The sequence below is a fragment of the Petromyzon marinus genome, chromosome 59 (assembly GCF_048934315.1).
Source record: "Petromyzon marinus isolate PM22_M1 ecotype Great Lakes invasive population chromosome 59, UKy_Petmar_22M1.pri1.0, whole genome shotgun sequence".
In the NCBI taxonomy this organism is placed as follows: domain Eukaryota; kingdom Metazoa; phylum Chordata; class Hyperoartia; order Petromyzontiformes; family Petromyzontidae; genus Petromyzon; species Petromyzon marinus.
Genome location: NC_133725.1, coordinates 7,958,781 through 7,983,281, shown reverse-complemented (window position 1 = coordinate 7,983,281; position 24,501 = coordinate 7,958,781). Strand labels below are relative to the sequence as shown.

General features: G+C 50.9%; 1 protein-coding gene across 1 annotated transcript in view; it reads left to right on the top strand.

Moving 5' to 3' along the window:
• Nucleotides 1–255: 255 nt before the first annotated feature.
• The window catches only part of LOC116955313 (potassium channel subfamily T member 1-like), a 71,291-nt gene continuing 47,045 nt past the window's right edge, over nt 256–24,501 (top strand). The window contains exons 1-8 of the mRNA XM_076053064.1: nt 256–488; nt 11,893–11,972; nt 16,075–16,177; nt 17,915–17,971; nt 21,607–21,655; nt 22,168–22,227; nt 23,288–23,362; nt 24,174–24,257. Coding sequence (XP_075909179.1) covers nt 439–488; nt 11,893–11,972; nt 16,075–16,177; nt 17,915–17,971; nt 21,607–21,655; nt 22,168–22,227; nt 23,288–23,362; nt 24,174–24,257 — 558 coding nt within the window. The 5' untranslated portion in view covers nt 256–438. The remainder of the gene's footprint in view (nt 489–11,892; nt 11,973–16,074; nt 16,178–17,914; nt 17,972–21,606; nt 21,656–22,167; nt 22,228–23,287; nt 23,363–24,173; nt 24,258–24,501) is intronic.

Genomic DNA, 24,501 nt, shown 5'->3' with positions numbered 1-24,501 from the left:
TTGTCCGGGCTGGGTCTTGTTGTTGTTGTTGTCTTCTCTCACGTGGCCACTTTTCACCGTCAGATTACGGCTGACCCCCACCACCACCACCACCCCCTCCCTCCCGCCCGCCTCTTTCAAATTTAATTTAATTATCCGTGGGTCGCTCGTAGGGCAGCAGCAGCAGCAGCAGAAAAAAAGTGAATTCATCGCCGGCAGCTTAAGTGCGAGCGGCGAGCGTGGTGGTGACGGCGCTGGTGGTGGTGGCGGTGGTGGTGGTGGTGGTGGCATTGGTGGTGGTGGCATTGGTGGTGGCGGTGGTGGTGCCATTGGTGGTGGTGGTGACGGTGGTGGTGGCATTGGTGGTGGTGGTGGTGGTGGCAGTCACGGCGACGACGGTGGTGGCGGTGGTGGCGAGCGAAGACGCACGATGGTGATGATGATGAGCGTCTCTAGACCATGCTGCCCCTCATAAGGAGTGAGTCTCTTGACAGTGACATCGAACAGAGGTGAGAGGAAGATGTTTGGTGGGCGGTGGTGGTGGGGGGCTGAAGGGGGGGGGGGCGGGATGGAGAGGGGGGGGGTCTCGTGGTTTGGTAGGGGCCACGTCGATTTAAGTTGGGGGGGGGGGGGTGGTGTCGGTGATGTCTTCTCTGCCAATGTTTGTGTCCTCTGGTGAGATCTCGCTCCTGGATTCTCTCTCTCTCTCTCTTTCTCCCTGTGCCAAACCTCACCCCTGGGCCAGTCCTCAAATCGATACTGCGCGCACCTCATCCCGGCTGCCCCTTGAATTGCGAGCCTGCGCCTGGGCCAGCCGTTGGTGTCACGAGTTCACAGTCTCTGGTGGCTCTCGCGGAGCCCTCCGTTCTCCGCCGTCTTGGCCCAGCAAAGCGACGATCAAAGCGTGAATTGAGGCACGGGGGGAGGGGGTGGGGTCACACCATCCGCAACCTCGCCTCCCCAATGCCCCTCTGCTCAGCGGACACGATTTGTGAAAGTTGCGGGCAACGTCTCGACGCGTACCTCTACGCGTGGACACGCGCAAGAGGCAATAATTGGCATGCTGTTTCACGGCAGTATCACACCAACAACAATAATAATAATGACAATTTGTGTAAAGTTGGCGCCTGCAGGGTGTACGGCCAGAACTCGGCACGGGGGCGAAGGCCGCTTTAAAAAGAGGCGAATTTCCAAGACGGGACTTAAACAACCAACAGCCCCGAACGACTCTGATTGTCTCATTGCCGAAGGCGCAGAGCGTTGATCCATAGTCTCGGAGCTGTGCAGTGGCAACAGCTCAATCACTCACCCACTCATCCACTCACTCACCGAGCCACCCACTCATCCACTCACTCACCTAGTCACCCACTCACCCACTCATCCACTCACTCACCTAGTCACTCACTCACCCAGTCACTCACTCACTCACCCAGTTACTCACTCACTCACCCACTCACTCACTCACCCAGTCACTCACTCACCCAGTTACTCACTCACTCACTCACCCAGTCACTCACTCACTCACTCACCCAGTCACTCACTCACTCACTCACCAGTTACTCACTCAATCACTCACTCACCCACTCATTTAACTAGCCAATCACTCACCCACAAGACAGGATCTAGCTCTAACGACTCTGATTGTCGCATTGCCAATGGCGCATAGCCGCGTACCATAGTCTGATAGCTGTGCAGTGGCAACAACCCAATCACTCAACTACTCATCCACTCACTCACTCACTCATCCACTCAGTCACCCACCCAGTTACTCACTCACCTAGTCACTCACTCACCCACTCACTCACCCAGTCAATCACTCACTCACTCACCCACTCACTCACTCACCTAGTCACTCACTCACCCACCCACTCACTCACTCACCCAGTTACTGACTCACTCAATCACTCACTCACTCATCCACTCATTCAACTAGTTACCCACTCACCAGCAAGACATGACTTATACAGCTATAACGATTGTCTCATTGCCAACAGCCCCATCGCCCCCCTGTAGAGACAGAGCCTTGTGTGTGAGCAGCAGCAGCAGCAGCAGGGTCTGAGATTCCCGAGTCTGACTCTGCCGCTGGACGCGCGTTACCTGCAGGCCGCGTGTGACCTCCTTCCCTCGGCAGTCGTCGCTAGCCCCCCGGCACGCACTGCGCTCTCCCCAAGGGGGTGGGGGGAGGGGGGCATATTTCGTTGGGCTCTTCTGTTCGTGTTTAAACAATAACAACAACAACAGCCACGATAATAATTTGCATGAAAGGATCCTTCCACTAATGTCTCAGGGCGCCTTGGGACAACGGCAAAGGTTCCGCGTGGCCGCGTCCGCGACGATTCCCCGGGCCAACTCTCGCAAAATCCCCCTCGCCCCCCCCCCACCCCCCCCAAAAAAAAAGTCGTGACAGGGACGGAGGTCGATCGTCTGTGGACAACGGGAATTGGACTCAAGCGAAAAAAATAATCGTTTTTTTTAAGCTCTGGCGTCCTCTCTCAGTTGTGGTGGTTTCACCACCCAGCGCAACCCTCCTCCTCCTCGGCGCGATTTGAGAAAGGAACCCATGGAAGTGGACATCACGGAGCTACCTCTGAAATCCTTTCTCCTTCAAGTGACGCTCTGGTCCGTACAGAACAGCCCGCGGAAGCGGACATCAGAGAGCTACCTCTGAGAACCCATTCTTCCTCAAGTGACGCTCTGGTTCGTGTTCGTGTTTTTTTTTGTTTGTTGTGGTTGCACCCGATTCAAGAGCCGAATGGCTCACAGGGCTATACCAACATAAACTAAAACTAAACTGAAACTGAAAACTGGTCCTACAGAACAGCCCGCAGAAGCGGAAATCAGAGAGCTACCCCTTCTTCCTCCTTCCTCATCCTTCTTCTTCTTCTTCCTCTTCTTCTTCCTCTTCTTCTTCTTCTTCCTCTTCTTCTTCTTCCTCTTCTTCTTCTTCAGAGCGACAGAGTACACGTGGTTGTATCGGGGTAGCTGAGTGGAATAGTCCGCTTGCTCCACCAGACTACACGTGGTTGTGTTGGGGTAGCTGAGTGGAGTGGTCCGCCCGTTACACCAGAGAACGCGTGGTTGTGTTGGGGTAGCTGAGTGGAGTGGTCCGCTTGCTCCACCAGAGAACGCGTGGTTGTGTTGGGGTAGCTGAGTGGAGTGGTCCGCTCGTTACACCAGAGAACGCGTGTTTATGTTGGGGTAGCTGAGTGGAGTGGTCCGCTTGCTCCACCAGAGTACGTGTGGTTGTGTTGGGGTAGCTGAGTGGAGTGGTCCGCTTGCTCCACCAGAGTATGTGTGGTTGTGTTGTGGTAGCTGAGTGGAGTGGTCCGCTCGTTAAACCAGAGAACGCATGGTTGTGTTGGGGTAGCTGAGTGGATTGGTCTGCTCGTTACACCAGAGAACGCGTGGTTGTGTTGGGGTAGCTGAGTGGAGTGGTCCGCCCGTTACACCAGAGAACGCGTGGTTGTGTTGGGGTAGCTGAGTGGAGTGGTCCGCTCGTTACACCAGAGAACGCGTGGTTGTGTTGGGGTAGCTGAGTGGAGTGGTCCGCTCGTTACACCAGAGAACGCGTGGTTGTGTTGGGGTAGCTGAGTGGAGTGGTCCGCTTGCTCCACCAGAGTACGTGTGGTTGTGTTGGGGTAGCTGAGTGGAGTGGTCCGCTTGCTCCACCAGAGAACGCGTGGTTGTGTTGGGCTAGCTGAGTGGAGTGATCCGCTCGTTACACCAGAGAACGTGTGGTTGTGTTGGGGTAGCTGAGTGGAGTGGTCCGCCCGTTACACCAGAGAACGCGTGGTTGTGTTGGGGTAGCTGAGTGGAGTGGTCTGCTCGTTACACCAGAAAACGCGTGGTTGTGTTGGGGTAGCTGAGTGGATTGGTCTGCTCGTTACACCAGAGTACGCGTGGTTGTGTTGGGGTAGCTGAGTGGAGTGGTCCGCTTGCTCCACCAGAGTATGTGTGGTTGTGTTGGGGTAGCTGAGTGGAGTGGTCCGCTTGCTCCACCAGAGAACGCGTGGTTGTGTTGGGGTAGCTGAGTTGAGTGGTCCGCTTGCTCCACCAGAGAACGCGTGGTTGTGTTGGGGTAGCTGAGTGGAGTGGTCCGCTTGCTCCACCAGAGTACACGTGGTTGTGTAGGGGTAGCTGAGTGGAGTGGTCCGCTTGCTCCACCAGAGTATGTGTGGTTGTGTTGGGGTAGCTGAGTGGAGTGGTCCGCTTGCTCCACCAGAGTACGTGTGGTTGTGTTGGTGTAGCTGAGTGGAGGGGTCCGCCCGTTACACCAGAGTACACGTGGTTGTGTTGGGGTAGCTGAGTGGAGTGGTCCGCTTGCTCCACCAGACTACGCTTGGTTGTGTTGGGGTAGCTGAGTTGAGTGGTCCGCTTGCTCCACCAGAGAACGCGTGGTTGTGTTGGGGTAGCTGAGTGGAGTGGTCCGCTTGCTCCACCATAGTACACGTGGTTGTGTAGGGGTAGCTGAGTGGAGTGGTCCGCTTGCTCCACCAGAGAACGCGTGGTTGTGTTGGGGTAGCTGAGTTGAGTGGTCCGCTTGCTCCACCAGAGAACGCGTGGTTGTGTTGGGGTAGCTGAGTGGAGTGGTCCGCTTGCTCCACCAGAGTACACGTGGTTGTGTAGGGGTAGCTGAGTGGAGTGGTCCGCTTGCTCCACCAGAGTATGTGTGGTTGTGTTGGGGTAGCTGAGTGGAGTGGTCCGCCCGTTACACCAGAGAACGCGTGGTTGTGTTGGGGTAGCTGAGTGGAGTGGTCCGCTTGCTCCACCAGAGAACGCGTGGTTGTGTTGGGGTAGCTGAGTGGAGTGGTCCGCTCGTTACACCAGAGAACGCGTGTTTATGTTGGGGTAGCTGAGTGGAGTGGTCCGCTTGCTCCACCAGAGTACGTGTGGTTGTGTTGGGGTAGCTGAGTGGAGTGGTCCGCTTGCTCCACCAGAGTATGTGTGGTTGTGTTGTGGTAGCTGAGTGGAGTGGTCCGCTCGTTAAACCAGAGAACGCATGGTTGTGTTGGGGTAGCTGAGTGGATTGGTCTGCTCGTTACACCAGAGAACGCGTGGTTGTGTTGGGGTAGCTGAGTGGAGTGGTCCGCCCGTTACACCAGAGAACGCGTGGTTGTGTTGGGGTAGCTGAGTGGAGTGGTCCGCTCGTTACACCAGAGAACGCGTGGTTGTGTTGGGGTAGCTGAGTGGAGTGGTCCGCTCGTTACACCAGAGAACGCGTGGTTGTGTTGGGGTAGCTGAGTGGAGTGGTCCGCTTGCTCCACCAGAGTACGTGTGGTTGTGTTGGGGTAGCTGAGTGGAGTGGTCCGCTTGCTCCACCAGAGAACGCGTGGTTGTGTTGGGCTAGCTGAGTGGAGTGATCCGCTCGTTACACCAGAGAACGTGTGGTTGTGTTGGGGTAGCTGAGTGGAGTGGTCCGCCCGTTACACCAGAGAACGCGTGGTTGTGTTGGGGTAGCTGAGTGGAGTGGTCTGCTCGTTACACCAGAAAACGCGTGGTTGTGTTGGGGTAGCTGAGTGGATTGGTCTGCTCGTTACACCAGAGTACGCGTGGTTGTGTTGGGGTAGCTGAGTGGAGTGGTCCGCTTGCTCCACCAGAGTATGTGTGGTTGTGTTGGGGTAGCTGAGTGGAGTGGTCCGCTTGCTCCACCAGAGAACGCGTGGTTGTGTTGGGGTAGCTGAGTTGAGTGGTCCGCTTGCTCCACCAGAGAACGCGTGGTTGTGTTGGGGTAGCTGAGTGGAGTGGTCCGCTTGCTCCACCAGAGTACACGTGGTTGTGTAGGGGTAGCTGAGTGGAGTGGTCCGCTTGCTCCACCAGAGTATGTGTGGTTGTGTTGGGGTAGCTGAGTGGAGTGGTCCGCTTGCTCCACCAGAGTACGTGTGGTTGTGTTGGTGTAGCTGAGTGGAGGGGTCCGCCCGTTACACCAGAGTACACGTGGTTGTGTTGGGGTAGCTGAGTGGAGTGGTCCGCTTGCTCCACCAGACTACGCTTGGTTGTGTTGGGGTAGCTGAGTTGAGTGGTCCGCTTGCTCCACCAGAGAACGCGTGGTTGTGTTGGGGTAGCTGAGTGGAGTGGTCCGCTTGCTCCACCATAGTACACGTGGTTGTGTAGGGGTAGCTGAGTGGAGTGGTCCGCTTGCTCCACCAGAGAACGCGTGGTTGTGTTGGGGTAGCTGAGTTGAGTGGTCCGCTTGCTCCACCAGAGAACGCGTGGTTGTGTTGGGGTAGCTGAGTGGAGTGGTCCGCTTGCTCCACCAGAGTACACGTGGTTGTGTAGGGGTAGCTGAGTGGAGTGGTCCGCTTGCTCCACCAGAGTATGTGTGGTTGTGTTGGGGTAGCTGAGTGGAGTGGTCCGCTTGCTCCACCAGAGTACGTGTGGTTGTGTTGGTGTAGCTGAGTGGAGGGGTCCGCCCGTTACACCAGAGTACACGTGGTTGTGTTGGGGTAGCTGAGTGGAGTGGTCCGCTTGCTCCACCAGACTACGCTTGGTTGTGTTGGGGAAGTCGAGCCGTGCTTTTTAATCTGTTAATTTAATTTTTGTCTGAGCTCATGGTGTAAATGACCGCGACGAGTGGCGCTAAACGCCGACACGCGCGAGATGGCACGCGAGATGACATGCGCGCGTTAAAACCTAAAATCCCGGACGGAGTGATGGTAAAATTTTATTTTTTTAACTACAAACGATAAATATAATTGCATATTCACTCCCCGTGTGTTGCAGAGCCCCACGGTGGCTAGGAGATGTTAACTGCCTCGCCCTGTGTACAGGAGGTCGTGGGTTCGATCCCGACCTTGACGCCTGCTGCTGCTGCTGTATATTTGGAGTTTGCGGTGTCTCTCTCTCCGTGGTCGCGTGGATTTTTCCCCGCGTCGTCCGGGTTTTTTTCCCCCTCCACGTTTAGAATCAACGTCACTACGCGTTTAGAGTGATTTGGCTTGTGCTATGAATGTCCACGTAATGTTGATAAGCCGCCACTTTGTTGAGCTGTCATTTGTGGTCAGGTCGCTTCTGAAAAAAAAGCTACGTATTCTTGGTTCTTTCGGTAAAGTCACGTTGAAGGGAGACAATAAAATAATAAAATATATATAAAACAATACAATTCTCACGACGTTTCGACTGTAACACAAAGTCATCATCAGGTGTGAAAAAAACCTGATGATGACTATTTGTGTTAGAGTCGAAACGTCGTGATAATTTTATTGTTTTATATATATTTTATTGCTTTATTGTCTCCCTTCAACGTGATTTTACCGAAAGAACCAAGAATATGAATCACTGCAGCCACGAAAGCTTTAAATCAAAATGTAAGAGCTACTTAGCTCAGTATGGAGCCTTACCTGGTATAATAAAATAAAGTTTAGTTTTGAGTTTGGTTATCACTCTACCAGTCAAACTTTTACAAGGTCCAGAAGTCAAGCGGGTGTCTCAGTCAGCGCAAAGCTAAGAATGAACATTTAATTCGCAATTAAGTTCTGTTTGGGTGAGATCGTACGCACGGTGCGAAAGAAGTTAAACATACACGCGCCGTGTAGTGTATAGGGTAATTTAATTGACTCTTCAACTCCACCACCCAGCGACCGAGCCAGACAAATCAGGCTGTGGCCTCGTGGGCAAATGTTCCGATGGCATTTGTTCATCAGCACAACGGCATCAAGGGTATTGCAAAGTCAACGAAAGTTGGACCCGCTTGTACTGTATGACGCTTCGCAGGAGATTACAGAGCGCCGCTTTTGTTTAACAGCTGACGATGCCCATTGTAATCGCCAGCGAAACGTCGGACAAGATCGTTTGACGGCAGAACGGCGTCACAAATGCCCCGTTGGCCGCGGGCGTTGAAGGACCATCTCTTTTTTTTCCCAGCATGCACCCCGGAGACAGCAAGTCACGGTTCAAAATGAGCCGGGACAATTTATTTTGTTCGGACGATTGAAGTTGAGCGGCTAATGCATCGTCTTATTATCCACGATCATCCACAAAGATTCCCCTTCCACCCCCGCCTACCCCTCAGCGATTGAGTGAAGTACAGGGTGTTTAATAAGAATGGACCCAATCTGAAATCGCTAGATCTCTGCAACCACGAACCGCCCATGAATGAAACTCTTACCACTTGAAAGGGCGGGGCATAGAGAGGGCGGGGCATAGAGAGGGCGGGGCACAGAGTTTCAAATGACTACCGCTAGATGCCTCTCCCAGCGCACAAACAGCCCCTAGCCTCAGTCATTCGCAAGACAACACTGCCTCAACGTTGGATAGGTCGCACGGGACCCCAAGACTTGGTGCTACACTCTTGCCCCCCAAGATCTCCAGACATCACACCCTGCGACTTTTTTTTATTGTGGGGACACGTCAAAGACCCGTGGTGTTTTTGTGCCACCATTAGCGACTCATCTGGATGACCTCAAAAACAGACTCACGGCAGCGGTGACTTCAGTGGAAGAAGACACTTTGAGAGGCGTTTGGGACGAATTCAACTATCGTCTCGATGTTATCCGTACAGAGGGTGACGGGCACATAGAGCATTTATAAAATGGTTAGTAAAACTTGATAACTCATTAAACTGTTTGTAATTTTTTTGTAAAATTGCAACATGTTGCCATAGTGAAATATACTTCTTTGAAATTGTGGCCATCTTTTTCAAACACCCTGTAATTTCGCGGATAACCCCTTGGAGGAATTGGTCCAAATTGGCATTTCCCCTACCCCCGCCGTTCCCACATCCCCACGTTCCCACATCCCCACATATCACGGACGGATAAGAGGAGTTCTGTGGTGAGAAACGTACGGGTCCCGGATTAAGCGCGCCGCGCGTGTAACCCTGAGGATTTTTAATAACTTCGGCACGACCGCATTTTTGACTCCTGGCTCAACACAGTCTTAAGTCCTCTTGATATTAACAACACCACAGGGGGGGGGGGCTGTGGGACCCCCTCTAGGGAACCCCTCCCCCCCCCCGCCCTCCCCCCGACAAATTCCGCCAGAGAATTTGTGTTCGAAAGCGACAAGCCCGAACTGTGCCGGTGTTGTTGTGCAGAATTAGCGGAATTACGATCTCATTACGTTGAGGTTTTGGCGGCCGCGTTGCTGCTGCTGCTGCTGCTGATGCTTCTGTCCAGCACGATGTCCGACGTTTCACTCCCACGTTCTGGGGGGGGCGGGGGGTAACTTCTTGTTTGAGCGACTGAATTCCTTCAGAAGCTCCCCGGCAGGTGGGAGCGACAAACGTCGGGCAAAAGGGACACGACAAGAGGAGAACCTCGGATATCAATTAGCAAAATCACCTCTGTAATTTGGATGGGAGTGGCGTGGCGCTGTGATTTAAGCGGAGTTTTGCCGTGAACCCGGCGACCTGAGTTTCATTCCTAGCCGTTCGCTCGCAATCATTGTTGGCGAGCGACAGCCGAAATTCTATTTTGCGCGCGTCTCTTATTTTAATTTTTACCAGGTAAGGCCCAATGTAGCTCTTTCTCAGACGCGACCTGGCTATCACAAATGACAGCTCAACGAAGTGGCTCATCGCGTGAACATTTCTTCGCAGCCGAATACTCCAAACGCACGTCGATTTGTCAACCTGTGGAGGGAGAGAAAACCCCACGCGACCACGGGGGAAACTCAAAATATACAGCAGCAGCAGGCATCCGGGTCGGGATCGAACCCACGTCCTCCTGTGTACCAGGCGAGGGAGTTAACATCTCCTAGCCACCGTGATAATGATGAGAGAGAGACGCGCAAACTCCAAATATACAGCAGGCGACAGGGTTGGGATTAAACCCACGACCTCCTGTATACCAGGCGAGGGAGTTAACATCTCATAGCCACCGTGATAATGATGAGAGAGAGACACGCAAACTCCAAATATACAGCAGGCGACAGGGTTGGGATTGAACCCACGACCTCCTGTATACCAGGCGAGGTAGTTAACATCTCCTAGCCACCGTGATGACGAGAGAAAGAGAGAGAGAGACACGCAAACTCCAAATTTTCAGCAGCAGACGTCAGTGTCGAGATCGAACCGACTACCTCCTGTAGACCAGGCGAGGTGGTTATAGCCTCAGTGACGCACAGACGCGTCGCGAGGCACCCACAACACCCCACCGTGGCTGAGCCCATCGGTTGCTGTGACCCGGCGAGAGCCCTCTGGCCACCTCACCGCGTCCGGATCGATGATCGAGTCCCGAATGCGAGCTGCTGTTTGCCGAAGGGTCAATTGCACACCGTCAAACAATGAGGGTAACACAATGCCGTGCTGTAAACAAAGTCAACAACTGCAACAGAGCGCGTGCACGGTTCATTGTCGGTGCTCGTTGCTGATGACAACACGTTTGGCGCAGCGCGATTGTGCTGTACGTGTGTATGTTGAACTTCTTTCGCACCGTACGTAGACAACCGTGATGATCGGAGATTCAGCGTTGAGTCTATGGGCAGTGTTGAGTCTATGGGCAGTGTTGAGTCTATGGGCAGTGTTGAGTAGTGTCAGTCTATAGGTAGTGTTAGTCTATAAGTCGTGTTAGTCTATGGGCAGTGTTGAGTCTATTGGTAGTGTTGAGTCTATGGGTAGTGTTGAGCCTATGGGTAGTGTTGAGTCTATGGGGAGTATTGAGTCTGTGGGCAGTGTTGCGTCTATTGGTAGTGTTAGTCTATGGGTAGTGTTGAGTCTATGGGTAGTGTTAGTCTATGGGCAGTGTTGAGTCTATGGGCAGTGTTGAGTCTATGGGCAGTGTTCAGTCTATAGGCAGTGTTGAGTCTATGGGCAGTGTTGAGTCTATGGGCAGTGTTGAGTCTATGGGCAGTGTTGAGTCTATGGGCAGTTTTGAGTCTATGGGCAGTTTTGAGTCTATGGGCAGTGTTGAGTCTATGGGCAGTGTTGAGTCTATGGGCAGTGTTGAGTCTATGGGCAGTGTTGAGTCTATGGGCAGTTTTGCGTCTATGGGCAGTATGTGTGCATGTTGATGGAAGGACAACAAACTCAACACAATGTATGCAAAGTATTATTATTAGCACAATATTGATGGACATTCTAATAAATACCCACTTAAATGATCACTACGCAGAGAGGGAACAACAGCCGGTGGGCCATGAACTGTTTAACGTGTAAACATTACATTCATGTTGTCGCCTATTCGTATGTTTGACAAGGAAATGTGATCTCCCTCGCCCGGCACGCGTGAGGTTGTGGGTTCGATCCCAGACCCTGGCGATGCCTGTTGTATATTTGGAGTCCGCGTGGACTCTCTTGATCTCTCTCCCCCTGTGGTCATGGCAGCGTGGATCGCTCTCTGGTTTTTTTGCCACATTTCGGATGAACGCGCGTTCACATTATTTGTCTGCTGCTATAAATTCCCACGTGATATGACGACGATGATGATATCAGCCACTGCGATGACGAAGCCGCTGTCGTCACGCGTGCGGCTAGGTCGGATGACCTCTGAAAGTAAAAGATTGAAAGGTGCCATTAGCTCAGTGGGACTTTGTCCTGGTCAAAATAACATTTAACAATGAAAACAAAAACAATCTCGCGCTTGGGAGATGCGAGCGCGAGACACTCGATCGAGGCGGTGGGCCAGGTGACCTGATATAGCGGCTCAGCGTCTGAGCCGCTCCCGGCCGACATTCTGGCATTCAAGTCGCCCGCGATTCGACCGCTCAAACGCAGAGGGTCAACACGGCGATTGCAGGGCCGGCGACCGTCAGCTGCGTGACACGGGAGGAGGTGAACTGGCTCTTTGCGGCAAGTGCTGTTCCCGACCACCTGCGGAGGCTCGCACGGGCGCACGAGGTGGTGTTGGGTCCTCCTTCGCATGCGCCGATGCTGATGTGCCAGCTACCCTTTCTAAGGGCCGAGTCAACTTACGTGAGTCCCGGGACCAGTTGAGAGGTGTTTCACAATGTGTGTGTTGTTGTTGTTGTTACCCCCAGGGTCCATGTGAAGTTCTACGTGCACGAAAAGACGTTCAAGGAACGCTGCAAACTTTTCTTCATCAAGAACAAGCGATCGAGTAAGGTTTTGCCCTGTCTTAGAGATCATCCATATCGCCGATAACAACAGAGGGGTCGTTTGACCATACTTCACCACGCTGGCCAGTGGAAGTTGACGGAGGCCCTGGAGCCAGAGTCATGGGAGGCAAACTTAGGAACGATTTAGGTTCCAGAGTTCTGTTCGTAAGTCGATTTGTTCGTAGGTCCAACCTTACTCCTGTCGAATGCACACATGATGTACGGCTTGTACACTAAACATGGGGAATGGCTTTTAACATTGTTTAATCTCCTGTAGATGTAGATGCCACTGGTTCTTCATGCTCTGTAGATGTATATGCCACTGGTTCTTCATATTCTGCAAATGTAGATACCACTGGTTCTTCATGTTCTGCAGATGTAGATGCCACTCGTTCTTCACGTTATGCAGATATAGATGCCACTGGTTCTTCATGTTCTGCAGATGTAGATTTCACTGGATCTTCACGTTCTGTAGATGTAGATGCCACTGGTTCTTCATGTTCTGTAGATGTAGATACCAACGGTTCTTCATGTTCTGTATATGTAGATGCCACTAGTTCTTCACGTTCTGTAGATGTAGATGACACTGGTTCTTCATGTTATACAGATGTAGATGCCACTAGTTCGTCATGATTCTGTAGATGTAGATGCCACTGGTTCTTCACGTTTTACAGGTGTAGATGCCACTGGTTCTTCACGTTTTACAGATGTAGATACCACCATCGCCAATTATTGCTCGACGGTTGAACCTACGACTCTCGGTCCAAAAGGGCAACTGGACATACGGGACTAGGATTGTCCGTATCTCTGAAAGTTCGTAAGTCGAACGTTCGTAAGTAGAGGAGTCCCTGTACAGAAACCCGCCAAACAAGGTGCGAGTTGACGAAGGTCCGGATCCATAGTTGTACGGTACAACAGTTGATTTTGGTTATTCTGCTCTGTTTTGTGTTTTGCTTGATGGGGGGGGGGGGCGGTATTTTAGTCACTAAAACAAATCAGTTGGGTTGTAAGCATGGATGAGTGCTTGTAATTGGCAGCAATGACGGAAAAATGCGGCCCTATTTATGAGTGTCATAATTGTTTGCGTTTTATAGCTGCCTGCCTTGAGCAATATGCTTCTAAAAATTTCCACTGACATACACAAAAACAAAAGACAAAGATCTCCTGTATAGTCTTAACAGACCGTTGGGGCAAGTGCTGCAAACGAGCACCTATTAAGGCTGGCACTGCACACCATGCCCGACTGCGCTTTTATCTCCTCAGTGGCGATGTTTACACACTGCGCCAGGTACTCATTTGAGGCTGAGTCGTCGACTCAGAGGAGGCACAGAACCGGTTCAGATAACCGTCACTGATGTTGGCAAGTGAGCGGGAATCGAACTCGGGTTACCGGGTTTGTAGCGCAGTGCATTAACCGCTACACCACCTCTCCCTACACACGCACACACACACACAGGTGCAAATACATACACGCGCGCGGGTTGGCTGCACCTGCAGATGTAACGTTTGCAGCGTTGAATATTAATGAAAGGTCACTAAGGGGCTATGCACACATTGCCACGGCAATTAATTTGCCAAATAAATGGAACGTGGAACGTAAAAGTGTGAAAGTGCAATCGTTGACCGCTGCCAAGGTTGAGGAGGACAAGGCCTAGGTTCTGAACCCACACAAGCCCTGCGTAGGCCGTAGGGCCTCACGTGGCCACGGAACCTACAGGTCATTCTGCCGTGGTCTCCCCTGAGCCAAGAGCATCCCGTTGGCACTCGAGACCAATTGTGGTGTTGCCACATTGTTGCGGCATGAAATTGCGATCCATAATTGTGTTTTTTTTTTTAATGGTTAGAGCTCATAAATATAAATGTGTCGTTAAACCCGCCGCAACCCTAGACGGTCAATTGGTAAGGTTTGTCATGTAAACAAAATGCGCCGATTCGTTACTAGTACAGCACACATAGGTGGGTTGGAGAGTACACCCGCAACATTTACAATTTGAGTGCCGTGACGTCTTACAGGTAATTACAACCAGCATTATCAGGCGACAGCCAGAGTTGTGGATAAATCCTCCTGTTTCAGTTTTAAACAGATGGGGGATAAGTGTGATGTCGTCACTTGTGAACCAATCAGGTATGAAGGCCAGTTGGTGGACGGGGGGGGGGGGGTTAATGTATTCATAGAAATTACAATGGATATCCGGTGGGGTTATTCATAGGGTAATCACATACATTATGCATGCGCATTATGGAGCAACAAAATGCACGCACATCCTTCCATTTAAAGTGCAAAAAAAATCGCACTACGTGTGGTGGCCTGTTTCGGCATGCAGTTAAACAATAATGGAAAGAAGGACATCTCAATACTAGAAGAGGAACTAGAGTTTGTTCTCCTACAGCGCCACGTGTGGTTTTCACATTGGCAATTGGGTATGTAACGCGATCGAGTGAACAGAACTACATCACAGCCCGAGTCGGAACAAGCGGTCGTAATACGGCTGCCTTGGTGTAGCATCACCAGATAAGGCCTTGGGATGCTGCTGGATGCTTCTAGATGATACCAACGTACCTCAGTCTTTGATCGGCCTGCATATGCATCTCACGTGGTATCGCGTATTGTGCTTTACCCCCTATATTATATATTATTTATTATAATGCGTTTTTTCCATGAAGCGGTGTTATTCATGAACGCAAATACTACCGCCACGTTACAATGGAACAGACTGTGCATGCGAATTTGTCATCATCAGTGGAATTTTGTTGTTATTATTATTTGCAACTCATAAAAGCCAGGAATTGTAATGCTCCCCTGGAGGATTTGAATCTTTCCCAGGCAAACTTTTGTCAAAAAGAGCAACATTCTAAGAAACCAGGAGAGTGATAAGAGGGTCACCACCGGTCCGGTTTTGACCAGGACAGTGCAGGAATTGGAATTTGTGCTCGGGTGGCTGGAATAGGTTTGTACTTAGATGTTGCAGTTCATGGTACAGTTGCGATTATATACCTGCTGCTGAAGATAATGGATTGGTGGGGGGTGATGAGATATGGTCCGATGTGTGAAGACTGGAAATGGTGGCTGGCAATGAGGAGACAGGTATGAGGGGGAGGAAATCGAAGAGGTGACCATGGGGGTAAGAGGGGGCGTCGAAGGGGTGATGGGGGGGGGTGAGAGCTGTGGATGAAGGAGGGAGCTGCGGATAGAGAGGAAAGAGCTATGGAAGCATTAGGGAGCTGTGAATAGAGAGGAGAGACCTGTGGATAGAGAGGAGAAAGCTGTGGATGGAGGGAGCTGTGGATCGAGAGGGGGGAGCTCTGCATGAAGGAAGGAGCTGTGGACAGAGAGGAGAGAGCTGTGGATGCAGGAGCGAGGTGTGGACAGAGTGGAGAAAGTTGCGGGTGAAGGAGGGAGCTGTGGATAGAGAGGAGAGAGCTGTGGATGAAGGAGGGACCGGTAGATATAAATAAGAGAGCTGTGGATAAAGGATGGAGCTGCGGATATAGAAGAGAGAGCTGTGAATGGAGGGAGCTGTGGATAGAGAGGGGGGAGCTGTGGATGAAGGAAGGAGCAGTGGATCGAGAGGAGAGAGCTATGGATAAAGGAGAGAGCTGCGGATAGAGAAGAGAGAGCTGTGGATGAAGGAAGGAGCTGTGTGACGGAAAAGGTGGAATAAAAGGACTGGAACTCGTGCCTGTCTCTGCGTGTTGGCGAGAGTGTCCGCTACAATTTGATGGGACTGCTCTGCGCATAGGATGCTGTCCACTGTCTCTATGTCCCCTGTAGTGGTGGCGGTGGTAGCAGTGGCGGTCGTGCAGCGGTTAGCATGCTGCGCTATAAACCCGGCGACCTGACTTTAATTCCCACTCACGACCAGTGTCAGTGACGGATATCTGAACTGGTCCTGGGCCTCTCCTCTGTATACCTGTTGCGGTGTGCAAACATCAGCAATAGGGAGACAAAGTCGGCCGGGCGTGATGGTGGCCACCCCATCCCCTCGTGTGCGGTGCCGGCCTTCATAGGTGCTACTCACGGACAGCACTTGCCCCAACAGTTTGTTAAAGCTATATGGGTGTGGGGGGGGGTGGGATCTTTGTCTGCGACTTCGGTGCGTGCAGGCCTCCGCATCCGCGTGTTCAACTTCGCGCTCAAGGTGCTGACGTGCGTGCTGTACGTGTGCCGCGTGGTGCTGGACGACCCCAAGGACAATGGCTATGGCTGGTGAGACGGGTCCGTGGGGCTCCCGACGCCGTCCCCCCTGACCCCCGATCCGAAATCCAATTCCGCAAACAAAAAACTTAAAAAACTGCCAACCATAAAAAAAACGAATGCCAGCACGCGCGCATGTGAGTGAATGACGGGCACATCTTGGTGGTGTTAAACAAAATCTCCCCCCCCGCCCCCTTTGGAGTGGATGGATTCACTTGCACCCAGCTCAGATCGTTGGCAGTGTTTTCACCCGGGGGGTGACATCGACGTCTATCTTCTGCAATTCCACCAGCTTTGCCACTTGGCGTTCCGACACACGTGCTCAGAGGCCGACATGTGAACGGCAGCGGAGCATGCGAAGTTCGTGTCTGTGTCACGAGGCTGACTGCTGATGAGACGCGTAAAAGGCTGAAGCCAGGCCGGAATGGTTTCTTGCGTAACCAAATGCCGCTTGAGTGAAATAAGATAACGCAAAGCCAGTCAGCTGACGGACTTAAACATATACATTTGTATTCATGTCCAGAGGCACATTTATACATGTTATTTCCCCTATGATGTTCCCTGGCAATGCATGTGATTTTTTTTATTTATTTTTTTTTCAATTGATTTCCAACTGCGTGACTTTACCGAAAGAACCAAACTGTATAAATGCATAGCGAGTTTGCGGCTGGTAACTTTACATCATCACCTGGGAGCGCGTGAAGCTCCATTCAGTGTCGGGAAAAGATGGACAGTGATTTCTGTCTGAAATGCAGAAGTCCCGCACGCTCAACGTGCTGTGCAAAATTTAAATCGCCACTTGCAGATGACACTGACGAGTACCCACTCACATCTCTGCCCACATCGCTATCCGCCTCCTCTCATATCTCTAACCACGTCTCTACCCACGTCTCTACTCACCAAGGCCGTAGCCATGGAGTCAACATTGGGGGGTACCCAAATCTTCCAGGGTGTCTGGGGGTCCCAACCCAGAAAAATATCTACATTTGAAAACTCATTCCTGCCTAAAATATAAAAACATCACTAACACATGGGATTGACTTTGTATTTATTTTTTTACAATAATGTCTAATAGTGTGTATTGTATTACATTGCTCCGTTTTTACTTTTTTACTATTTCTTGTTTCATTGTATGTAATGGCAGAGATTAGGGATTAATAAAGTACAACCATAACCACAATCATATGAACAGAAATCTATGCATTGATTTATATGAAGACAAGTTCAGATATTGTGGCCAAGGTTTAGTAAATTGTTGTTTTTATTTACATAGCATAGCAATTATTTTTATAGCAATATATTGGGGGGGGGGACATTTTGAGCATATTTGAATATTGGGGGAGATATGTCCCACCCCAATATGTATTATAATTACGGCCTTGATTATCACCACTCTATCCACGTCTTTACCCACCACTCTACCCATTCTATGAAGAAGGGGGATTGTTGATTCTTGATTTGAAGCTTTTGTAACGCCAGGAATCCATGCTCTTTGGTTCTTTCGGTAAAGTCACGTAGGTATTAAAATAAATCACGACGTTTCGGGCGGAACACAAGCGTCCGTCATCAGGTGGGACGGACGCTTGTGCTGCGCACGAAACGTCGTGATTTATTTTATTTTATACCTACGTGACTTTACTGAAAAAAAACCAAACAGTAGGAATTGTTGATGTTGTTTGTGTGATGACATGAGAGAGTTTGAGCTGTTCTTTTGTTTGTGTTGTTGTTGTTGTTGATTTCTTTGTTTAGCTGGGAATGCCCCAAGCAGAACTTCACGGAATTTGATGCCAACGCCCCAATTAACTGGTAAGAGGTGGGATATATGAAATAGTTAGGTGAACAGTCGTCATAACGACAATACAGGGACTCCTATACTTACGAACATTCGACTTACGAACTTTCAGATATACGAACAAATCTGTCCGTACGTCCAGTTGCCTGTTTGGACCGAGAGTCGTTACGTGAAACCGCCGCGCAAAATATGGTGGCTGTATCGACATCTACAAAACATGAAGATCCAGTGGCATCTACATCTGCAGGCGATGATACAACTTTTAAAGCCATTCCCCGTGTTTAGTGTACACGCCGTACAACACGTTTGGAGTCCACAGGAGTAAAGTTAAACTTACGAACAAATCGACTTACGAACAGACCTCTGGAACCTAACTCGTTCGTAAGTAGAGGAGTGCCTATATATAATTATTATTATTTCCTGCTCCTTTAGTCAATCCACTGCCGGATGAAGGCCTCCCCATTCCGCGTCGGTGAATTTTTCCCCCTGCTTCAAATTTACATTTGGCCGGATAATCCCGTGGCACGGTGGGGTCATCTTCTAGGCATCTGTGTCCAGGGGGCACCGATTGGCTGCACGCTCAGCGAACACACGCGATGACGCGTACACACACCAACCAATCGCCACTCAGCGACGTCACCACGGCACCTGCGCCGGGCTCAGGGGCCGTCCATAAATGACGTCACGCACCTAGGGGGGAGGGGGGGTGTCAGACATTTGTGACGATGTGTGACGACGGGGGGGGGGGGGGGTGTTGAGAGATGTGACGTCACATAAAAATGCGCAACTTTAAATAAATATAGGCAACACGTTCTACTTAATTAAATAGACTTTTTAATAAATGTTTTTTTCTCCTACAACATCAGAGCGTAGCGCCACATTAAATACGCACTACAATGACAATTGTTTAAAGCAATTTGAAGCATGTTTTATTTTCTTTGGGGGGGGGGGTAGAGCTTTGTGACGTCATATTTAAGTGGGGGGGGTCTGACTTTTTGTGACGTCGTGTGACGAAGGGGGGGGGGTGGTCAAAAATCGTCCAAAATCGCGTGACGTCATTTATGGACGGCCCCTAAATGCACCGTGAGGCCACGTGAAGTGTCGATGGCTCGCTGGCAGGAGGACACGGGACAGTGCCACGGGTTGACTGAGATGACTTGCCCCCCATACGGTGCCAACTTACTGGGCTTTAGGCGTTGCTGTGAGCGTCGCTCCTCCACCCTCCCCACGTTGAGGGCGACTGCCCTCCAACTGTCGATGGCGTCCTTCACGAGCCCCCTCCTCCTCCATAGAGGCCGATCTTGACACCGGAAGCTACCGGTCATCGGCAAGTCCACTGAGCTCCACCATATCCTCCTGTACCGCATCGGCCCCATCTCTTCCCCAGCCCATGTGGTGGTGGCTGGGCATGTGGGCTACTCGTATACACACAGAGACAAAGATCCCCCGTATAGCGTAAACAGACTGCTAGGGCAAGTGCTGTTAGCGAGCTCCTGTGAAGGCTTGAACGGCACACGACGGGGTGGGTGGCCAACACCACGCCCGGCCGCCTTTGTCTTCCACGTGTTTTGCACACACCGCACCGGGTACTCATTTGAGGCTGAGTCGACCAAGGGGGGGAGGCCCAAGACCATTTCAGATAATCGTCACCGGTTTTGGCCGTGAGCGGGAATCGAACTCGGTGCTCTGCCGGGTTCGTAGCGGAGCCCACAACTAACCACGACACCACCGCTCCCGACGCACGCACGCGCACACGCACGCACGCTCGTGTACTCTCAAAGCATGATCGGCACGTAGTTAAATGCTTGAGCACCACGCGAGAATGCAACTCGCGTGTGTCGGGGAAGCTTCGCAACGACACATTTGGCCAGATCGTCACTTGGCCTAAGGGGCCGGCCATAGATGACGTCACGCACCTGGGGGGGTGGGGGGTCAGACATTCGTGACGATGTGTGACCAGGGGGGAGGGGGGGGTTGAGAAACGTGACGTCACATCAAAATGCAAAATGGGCAACTTTACATAAATATGTAATTATATTCTTGGTTCCTTCAGTAAAGTCACGTAGATGGGAAACAATAAAATAATAAAAATATAAAACAGTACAATTCTCACGACGTTTCGACTGCAACACAAGCGATGATCATCAGGTGTGAAAACCACAGCAAAAAAAAAGTGGCGAATTTTTCTTAACGTTAGCACCACGGACAGCGATTTGGCAGTTTATGCAGATGGACGAGTCCATCTATGTTCGGAAAAGAGGAGGGGGGAGACTAAGATAATGGAATGTGTTCTGAATGCCACCGTAAGCATGAACAATCAATGAAGACCCGAAATGGTTTATCAAATCCTTCCAATGATTGCTAAGCCAGAATCCATCTTCTCCGTTGAAATTGTCTCTGTGTTTGTATATGTGGATAGCCTCATGAACGAATCTCTCATGGTAGCCAGATGGCTTGCAGAGAACCTCTGTCTTGGAGAAGTCAATGTCATGTGAGCTTACTGAATTATAACAGTGATCTTCCACGGCCGAGGTGTTGGTCCTACCGTGTTTTAGGTCTGCTTTGTGTTCACGGATGCGGTCCGAGACATGTCATTTGGTTTCTCCAATGTAACTACTACCACAGAGGCAACTTAGTTTGTAGACGCCAGGGTACTGTATGTCCGGAATCACATATTTTACAGAGGGAATCAGATCACGGATTTTATGTAATGTGTTGTAGTTACATTGGAGAAACCAAACGACATGTCTCGGACCGCATCCGTGAACACAAAGCAGACCTTAAATACGATAGGACCAACACCTCGGCCGTGGAATATCACTGTTATAATTCATTGGGCTCACATGACATTGACTTCTCCAAGACAGAGGTTCTCTGCAAGCCATCTGGCTACCATGAGAGTTTCGTTCATGAGGCTATCCACATATACAAACACAGAGACAATTTCAACCGAGAAGATGGATTCTGGCTTAGCAATCATTGGAAGGATTTGATACACCATTTCGGGTCTTAATTGATTGTGTTTACGTTTACGGTGGCTTTCAGACCGCATTCCAAACTGCCAAATCGCTCTCCATGGTGCTAACGTTTAAAAAAAAACGCCACCTTTTTCAAATTTTCTTGCTGTGGTTTTCATACCTGATGATGATTGCTTGTGTTGCAGTCGAAACGTCGTGAGAATTTTATTGTTTTATATTTTTATTATTTTATTGTTTCCCTTCTACGTGACTTTACCTAAAGAACAAAGAATATGAATCCCTGCAGTCACGAAAGCTTTATATGAAAAAAAATATGTAATTGTTATAACAACACTAATTGTTAGAACAACACTCCTACATCAGAGTGTAGCGCCACATTAAGTACGCACTGCAATGACAATAGTTTAAAGCGATTTGAAGCATGTTTTATTTTCAAAATGGAAATATGGTTTGGGGGGAGGGTGGGCAGAGCTTTGTGACGTCATATTTGAGGGGGGGTCTGTCTTTTTGTGACGCCGTGTGACGAGGCTTGGGGGGGGGGGGGTCAAAAATCGTCCAAAATCGCGTGACGTCATTTATGGACGGCCCCTAATACAACAACAACAACAAAATCCGTGGCGGATCGAGAAGTCGTGGTAACCCGTTGTGGGTCTATCTGCCTGTACCCGCAGGTGGCTGATCTGGTGGGTGGACAGGGGAATGTTCTTCTGGGTCTCCCAGGTGAGCGGGCGACACTGACGGCACCATCACCGTCGTCGCAACCGCCAGAATCCCCACCGCCATCACCAGTATTATCGCTTCCACCATCCACACCATCATCATCATCATAAAAGCCACCACCGCAACCAACACCATCGCCAGCACCACCATCATCACCACCGCCATCATCGCCAGCACAACCATCACCGCCACCATAATCGCTACCACCATCACCAATATCACCTTCACCATCCACACCATCATCATCATAAAAGCCACCACCGCAACCAACACCATCACCAGCACCACCATCATCACCACCGCCATCATCGCCAGCACCACTACCATCACCGCCACCATCGCCACCACCATCACCAATATCACCTTCATCATCCACACCATCATCATCATAAAAGCCACCACCATCATCGCAATCACCACACTCACCACCATCATTGCGAGCACCACCATCACGGGCCAGGCATTAATAAAAGTTGTCGTTCTTAACGCCTGCCTTTGTTTAACTCCTGCAGGTGACTCTAGCCATCATCAGCCTCCTTGAAACGATGCTTCTTACGTTCCTCAACTACAAGGTGAACTCGACAATATACAAAGTACACGTGTGTGTGTGTGTACATGTGTCTGTGTGTGTCGGGGAAGCTCTATTTGGCCAGATCGTTCGTGGGGAGCGGTAGTGTAGCGGTTAGCGCTACGCTGCGCTATGAACCCGGAGATCTGGGTTCGATTCCCGCTCACGGCCAGCACCCAGTGACGATTATCTGAACCGGTCCTGGGCCTCCCCTAGGTTGACTCAGCCTTAAATGAGTACCTGGTGCGATATGTAAACATCGTCACTGGGGAGACAAAGGCGGCCGGACGTGGTGTTGGCCACCTAACCCCTCGTGTACCACTCCGGCCTTCATAGGTGCTCGCTCACAGCACTTGCCCCAACAGTCTGTTACAGGCTACAATCTTTGTCTTTGAGCAGTAGCGTAGTGGTTAGCGCACTGCGCTGTTAGCCCGGTGACCCGAGTTCCATTCCCGTTATCGGCCAACATCAGTGACGATTATCTGAACCAGTCCTGCTGGGCTTCCCCTACGTCGACTGGGACTCAAGTGAGTACGCGCTGCAGTGGCGAGTCAAACAACGCCTACTCGCTAACAGCAACATCACTTGTTAAAAGCTATCGGAAGGGGTGGATCTTTGTCTTATTCTATTCACTTCCTTTGGACCCATCTCGCGTGGGTGACTTTGAACTCCACTGGTGGACATTTGGAAATGACCTGTGGATGACTGTAGGCAACAGATTGACGGATAGAGGAAATAATAATGTTGTAATTTTGATGAAGTTACACGGTTGTTGTTATTGTTGTGATTGCGTAGCTGCCAACCCATACGGTTTACCCCGTATTATTGTACAGGGAAATTGCGTGTTCAGGCCCATACGGCGTACAGCCGTTTCAATACGGGAAACAAACGCTTCATGTTGTCTATGTGTTTGTGTTTATCCCTTGTGATGATGGGACTTTGTAGGGTGAACGTTGAGATTTATGAGGGGCACGGGGTCACCAATAAGGTGTCTGAATTGGTCTGTAATAGGGTGAGCCACTGATAAGGGGTTGACAGCTGTGTGTGATTGGTGGGTTTCTCAGGGAAACATCTGGGAGCAGGTGCTGCAGGTTTCGTTCGTGCTGGAGGTCGTCACGACCATTCCCTTCATCATCACGGTAAGGCTGGTGGGATCGGGAGCAGTTTGGCACCGATTAGCAACGGTTGTACGGTGCGAAAGAAGTTCAACATGAATACATACTGCCCATAGACTACCACTGCCCATAGACTCAACACTGCCCATAGACTCAACACTGCCCATAGACTCAACACTGCGCGTAGACTCAACATTGCCCATAGACTCAACACTGCCCATAGACTCAACACTGCCCAAAGAATCAACACTGCCCATAGACTCAACACTACCCATAGACTCAACACTGCCCATAGACTCAACGCTACCCATAGACTCAACACTACCCATAGACTCAACACTGCACATAGACTCAACGCTACCCATAGACTCAACACTGCCCATAGACTAAACACCGCCCATAGATTCAACACTGCCCATAGATTCAACACTGCCCATAGACTCAACACTGCCCAAAGAATCAACACTGCCCATAGACTCAACACTACCCATAGACTCAACACTGCACATAGACTCAACACTGCCCATAGACTCAACACTACCCATAGACTCAACACCCATAGACTCAACACTGCCCATAGACTCAACACTGCACATAGACTCAACACTGCACATAGACTCAACACAGCCCATAGACTCAACACTGCCCATAGATTCAACACTGCCCATAGACTCAACACTGCCCATAGACTCAAGATGATGACGATGAAGACGATGACGAAGATGACGATTATGAAGATGAAGACAATGACGATGACGATGAAGACGACGACGACGATGAAAACGATGCCGATGAAGACGACGATGACGATGATGTCGTTGTTGTCGCTCTGCAGATATTCGTCACCCACCTGCGCAGTGCCTTCATCCCGGTCTTCCTCAACTGCTGGCTGGCCAAGCTGGCGCTGCAGAACCTCATCGTGAGCCCATCAATGCCCCTACGGATCGCTGCCCATCGCTGCCCCCTGCCGCTGCCCTGTACTGCCCCCTCCGCTGCCCATCGCTGGCCCTGCCTCTGCTCATCCTGCGCGCCGCCGCTGCCCACATCCCTGCCCTCACCGCCGCCCATCGCTGCCGCCTCCGTTGCTCACCGCCGCCGCTGCCGATCGCTCTCCAACCGCCGTCGCTGGCCATCGCTACCCCCTCCACTGCCTATCGCCGCCG